At 38.8% G+C, this 6,492-nt stretch overlaps 1 protein-coding gene across 1 annotated transcript; it reads left to right on the top strand.

The window, feature by feature from the left end:
* The first annotated feature begins 239 nt into the window (after positions 1-239).
* htr1ab (5-hydroxytryptamine (serotonin) receptor 1A b) lies at positions 240-1,742 on the top strand. The gene has a single exon (XM_059358275.1). The coding sequence runs from the start codon at positions 240-242 to the stop codon at positions 1,488-1,490; it is 1,251 nt and encodes a 416-aa protein (XP_059214258.1). The 3' UTR covers positions 1,491-1,742.
* The last annotated feature ends 4,750 nt before the right edge of the window (positions 1,743-6,492 follow it).

The raw sequence follows: 6,492 nt of genomic DNA, 5'->3' as shown, positions 1-6,492 counted from the left end.
ACTGCCTCAGCTGCAGACTAAAGACACCCAAACAGCCTCTGTGCTCCATCCTCACAGACAAATGACGCATTTTCCATCACTGGTATAAATACGCAGCATCATTCTCCTTCAGCAGCCGACACTCACAGTTCAGACTGTCCGACGGTCCACTATGCGCTCTGCACGGTGCGACGGTGTGACGCGCACCAGGCTCTCCACCGAGTAACGGAAGCTCTCCAAACACTCCGAGTTGACGAACAATGGAGGGCGCGAACAACACGACAGCCTGGCCTCAGTTTGACAACTTTTCCAACAAAACCCCCGAACCTGAAGACGAGGAGGTGAAGCTGAGTTATCAGATCCTCACGTCTTTCCTACTCGGCGCGCTCATCCTGTGCGCAATATTTGGGAACGCGTGCGTGGTCGCGGCCATCGCCTTGGAGCGATCTCTCCAGAATGTGGCCAACTACCTGATCGGTTCTCTGGCCGTCACCGACCTGATGGTGTCGGTGCTGGTGCTGCCCATGGCGGCGCTTTACCAGGTGTTAAACCGCTGGACTCTCGGGCAGATTCCGTGCGACATCTTCATCTCTCTGGATGTGTTGTGCTGCACGTCGTCCATCCTGCACCTGTGCGCCATCGCTCTGGACAGGTACTGGGCCATCACCGAGCCCATAGAGTACATGAAGAAGAGGACGCCGAGGAGAGCCGCGGTCCTCATCAGCGTCACCTGGCTGGTCGGGTTCTCCATCTCGGTGCCGCCCATGTTGATCATGCGCTCCCAGCCCAGCAGCATGGCAGAGGACCGGGCGAACCCAAAGCAGTGTCAGATCCGGCAAGACCCCTGGTACACAATATACTCAACTTTTGGGGCTTTTTACATCCCGCTCACGCTCATGCTGGTTTTATACGGGCGGATATTTAAAGCAGCCAGGTTTCGGATCAGGAGGACAGTGCGTAAAACGGAGAAAAAGAAAGTGTCCGACTCTTGTTTGGCGCTGTCTCCCGCTTTGTTCCACAAAAAGACTCCCGGGGACGCGCAGGGCAAGAGCTGGAAACGGAGCGTGGAGCCCCGGCCGCTGCCGAGCGTCAACGGCGCAGTGAAGCACGCGGAGGACGGCGAGTCTCTGGAGATCATCGAAGTCCACAGCAACTCCAAAGGCAACCTGCCGTTGCCCAACACCCCGAGCTCCGTGCCGCTGTTCGAGAGCAGGCACGAGAAGGCGACGGAGGCGAAGAGGAAGATCGCGCTGGCTCGGGAGCGCAAAACGGTGAAGACTCTGGGCATCATCATGGGCACCTTCATCCTTTGCTGGCTGCCCTTTTTCATCGTCGCCCTGGTGATGCCCTTCTGCCAGGACTCGTGCTACATGCCCCCCTGGCTGGTGGATGTGATAAACTGGCTGGGCTACTCCAACTCTTTACTCAACCCCATCATCTACGCGTACTTCAACAAAGACTTTCAGAGCGCGTTCAAGAAAATAATCAAGTGTCATTTCTGCAGACCGTGATGGTGGAAGAGAGAACAGCCCGTTAAAAACCGACAGCCTATAAAAAGCAGAACACAGAGAGTATTCTGTCGATCATCATCATCAGTACTGAAATCTCCCCACAGAAGTCTGTAGCCTATGCATAGGTAAAGCTCCATGTTCCTCATCCTGTTCTGTAATGTTCAATAAAGAAATACTCAGAACTTTTTTTTTTCCAGAAGTCGTGATTTTAAAATGTATGTGCAGATTTTTTAAAACCTTTAAATTATTTGGTTTCTAAAAAAAATAAGCGTGAATATAAATCTCCTGTTACTGACCTCAGTAGAAAATAACAATTGTGTAAAAAAATAAATAAATAAAGAGTATAAAAGTATTTAAGCAAAAATGTAAAACTCTGTTGCTTTATTTGTTTTATATGTGGGTCAGAGAACAGGAGACATTTTCTGATGTTGCCCCAGGCTCTTGTGAAAATATGATTATGACAGTCCACTAACTGAAGACTTTTATATTTAATCAATAGGGGATAAGAGAGTTACAACTTTCACCTTTATTTGCCCATTACAGATAGTAACATCTCCAACTACATCCCATAATTCAGGAACTGATACAAGGAGTTACATTGTTACAACCTACACTGCAATCTGGGTAATAAAATAATGAAAAATTATACAATTACACATAAAAACGGACACTTACGTATAACCTTTTCCTACTAAAGTCTAACTAACCTGTACTGTCACAAGCTTAGTGCCTCCAAGTGTCCAAAACACAAGCCTGCTGCCTCAGTCAACTCCAGTCAAGTCCTTTTTCTGTGCATTGAAGACTTTTTGACTGCTGTGATCGCCCGAACAGAGCAGTGTGTTTCTGTTTGGTGCTGCTCGGTGTCACATGAGACACAGAAAATATTCTCTGGGAACAGATCTAACTGTCTTTCCCTGCCTCACCTCATCTGATGCAGATTTTTCTACATACGTATATCTATATCTATATATATATATATATATATATATATATATATATAGTACCAGTCAAAAGTTGGGACACACCTTCTCATTCAATGTTTTTATTTTATTTTTATTAAATCTTCTACATTGTAGATTAATATTAACCCTCCTGTTATGTTGTGAGTCAAACTGACCCATTCCAAGGTTAAAGAAAAAAAAAATGTTAAAATTTCCATTTTAATCCTTTCCAATGTACTGTACATAAAAAAAGTTTTAACATGCTTTTTAAAAAATGAAAAACGAGTGAATTATCCTCATTGAACCATGATCTGTGAGAGTTAAAGAACACTGTTGCACTAAATATTGATTGAAATGTTTAGTAATGGAATTAATAATGAAATATAAACAATGTTTATTGGGATTTTTTGGATAATTAAACATGCACCAGGTCAAACTGACCCAGAAACATTATTGCTGTTCCTGAGAAAAGAACATAGCAGGAGGGTTAAAGACATCAAAACTATGATGGAACACGGAATTATGTAGAAAACAATAAACAAACAAACACACTTGCTGCTTAGATGCTTTGATGCTCTCAAACACATTAAGAAGGGAGGAAATTCCACAGATTAACTCTTGACGAGGCGCACCTTTTAACTGAACACCATCCAGGTGAGCAGCTCATGAATCTGACTGAGAGAATAACAGAAATGTGTAAAGCTGTCATCAAAGCAAAAGGTGGCTAGAATCTAAAATAGAAAACATATTCTGGTTTGTTTAAGACTTTTCTGTTTACTACATAATTCCATGTGTTCCATCATAGTTCTGATGTCCTCAGTATTAACCCATTAGAACCCAGACCCAAATAACCTTAAAGTAAAATTATGGGGGATATACCACAGACCAAGTTGACCACATAGAACACATTTATGATGTTTAAAAAAAAAAAAAAAATACTACCCCTAAATGTCAAGGATCTGTGATGTGACATAAATGTTACATTGGCCGTTTATAGTATTTGTGTTTATAATATTTCTTATTTTAAAATAAATAAACTAGACGTTTTCTGCTTACAGAAACACAAATTTGCCTTTTTCTTTGCATCTCCACAACATTTATCAAAATTGTGACTTTAATTTGTTCAGGAAATATGGTCAGAACAAGTTAAATGAAATACAGGACACCATATTAAATGGTTAGAATTGTTAAATGGGTTTAATCTTAGATTCTAGAAGATTTAAAGTGTTTGTTACACGGGTGTCACCATGGGTTCTTATGGGTTAAACTGCACTAAGTTAATGGGTGAGTTGGCCAGACACACAGCACTCAATACTCTGTTCAGCAAGTTTTATTAGCGCATTCGTATTCCATACATTGCACAATCCCGAATGGCTCTTTTACAGTACAACAAAGTCCCGTGTTGTAGTTCCCAGCATTGATTCTTCAGCAAGTCTCAATGTGGCCCTATCTTCCTGCCCTATACATCACCTCAGGACAGACCCCACTCATCTACGTGTTCCCCTCAATCATGGTGTCGTCAGAGTTAAATTCACAGAGTCAGTTCCCACAATGCCTTGTGTCTTGAATATCAAGTAGGTCGCCGCCTACTTCATGTCCCACCATGCAGGAAACACCAAATTTCCTTCACACTTCACAATGTTGAAAGATAAATAAAAAACAGAGAATGAGACAGTGTGTCCAAACTTTTGACTGGTAGTGTTCAAGCATACACTCATCTCAGTTCTCCTCACTTATTGTCTTGGCCATGCTGAAAAATGGAGTAAAATATAGAAAATAACGTTTGTGTAGTTGATATTTGGGTCATAGCATTACACAAGTGTGACGCTAACCACAGCCCTATTTCAGTTTGGTGCAGCTCTGTATTCAGCTCATATTCGACATAATATATAAATCAAAGACTTTTATTTGTTGATTTTTTCATGATGTTCAACCAAATGGAAATATTTTTGATGTCTTGATCATTAATTCCTTTACAAAATTTCCTCAAAATATATGTGATATATTTGGACACATTCAGATTTGTGTCCAAAGACATTTCTGTGAGTCATGGATGGATTACTGAGCAGCCCTACCAAGAGGAGGTTTAAAATAACTACAACAAAACAAAAAAATATTACAAAGAGGTAAAAAAAATAAATAAAAAAAGACACAAAACAACTACAAAGATATGCAAACCAGCTGCAACGAGACACAAAGAGACTCACAAGTGTTTCAGCTAACCACAGCCCTAGCAGACATTGTTTAGCGAGCTGTAGCAACAAGCTGGTTTGAAATGAGCATGAAATCACACATGTACCTAAGATACTCTCTCATCTTATACAACTTTCACCATTCTGACTTCAACAGTATCAGTACTAATCAAAATATACACTATAATAAATGATTCTGTAGTAATTTCATTTTTACTTAATATATTTGATAAAATGTATTAAATATAAATGCGTCCTTTATTTTGAGGCAGTTGTTGAAGTAACTTAAATATCAAAATGTTTGAGATAGAATCTACTTATTTTGACCACATTAAATATAATCTTTATGTGTATGTAATTCTAAATCAAGAGAATTTTGAATGAATCCAACACAATAGAATTAGTCCGTTTTTAATTGATAGGCACTTCCTGTTAAATTGTTATTAACTCAACTTGTAACGTAGTTAGATGTAATTAAAAATATTGCGTGCAATCTGTTGCCTCAATTTTATTGAGTAGTTATTGTTAATTTAAAAAAAAATTTTTTTACAGTGTAGATTACTTTCAGCTATGAAACATACACAGAAGGTCAGGAAGGAAGGGGAGATACATAACATGTCTCACAGGACTCTCAGGTCATTCTGGTGTGGTGTTATAACCGTCCTAATGTTACAAACATGCCCCGTCTCCCCTACTGTTTGCTGCAGTACAACTCCCAATACCATTACTCCACATGTAGCAATACTTTAATACTATGGAAGAATTATCCTATCTTTATTCAAGAGCCTGATCCCAATTCCACAGAACTTTACAACAAAACTCTTTTTCCTCCCTGAAATATTCACACATATATACAAGCACTTAAATACAAAGTACACACACACTTACACACACATTCACACACAGGCTACCTCCTTGATTGTCTGTCTGTCTGTCTGTCTGCTTATCAGCATACATGTATGGATACACAATTTATTTTATTTATTACTATATTTCTATAGCACCTTTCAAAACCAGGGTTACAAGGTGCTTTACAAAGTACATTATCATGGAGGCAATACAACAGTTAAAACAAAAATAACAGAGCATCATCAAACACAGTGAACAAGCAAAAATAATAGGATACAAAATTAAAATATGTGTGAGAACGTTAGAAATCATTGCACAAATGGCAGTCTGTACAAGTGGGTTTTTAAAAGTTTTTTAAAATGATACACAGACTCAGCTGCTCTGATACTGATACAATAACCCTCCTCCTACTTCTTAACCATCAGAAATCAATGTTAACATCACCTTGTGTTGTAAATATCTACTTTTTATTTTGATTATTTACCTTATGTCCTGTTTAAGTTGTTTGACCTTTTCTTGTTCTGTAAATAAAGAATAAAGTTGTCCTGGGGAGTGTCAAGTGGGAACCAGTAGCTCAGCACTGTGTCATGTTTCTCTACTCATGATTCTTTAATACAATTCATTCACAACATATTCATTAAAATTGTGAAATTGTAGATACTGTAACAGAATCCATGTTCTGATTTGATTAAAAAAACACTGTTTTTTTTACGGTAAAAAAAACCCAGCAGCTGTGGTTGCCAGAACTTCACCATAATGAAAGCAACTTTTTCTAATATTACGGTAAAATGATATTAGCACTTTTGATGTCACATTTAAGATTTTTTTTTTTTTAAATATCACATTTTACCGTAAAAAAAATTAAAAGTTTTTCCATCAAAAGAAATGCTGTTCTGCCATATGATTGACAAGAAAATACTTAAAGTATATAAATGCTGCATAAATTAAAGATTTTACCATTGAATATTACAGTGTATTTTTGTTAGAGATATGGTGTTTAGTACATTTAACAGTGAGAAA

This window comes from Centropristis striata, chromosome 19 (genome assembly GCF_030273125.1).
Source record: "Centropristis striata isolate RG_2023a ecotype Rhode Island chromosome 19, C.striata_1.0, whole genome shotgun sequence".
In the NCBI taxonomy this organism is placed as follows: domain Eukaryota; kingdom Metazoa; phylum Chordata; class Actinopteri; order Perciformes; family Serranidae; genus Centropristis; species Centropristis striata.
The sequence above is the reverse complement of the archived record's forward strand: the minus strand, read 5'-3'. Positions and strand labels throughout refer to the sequence as shown.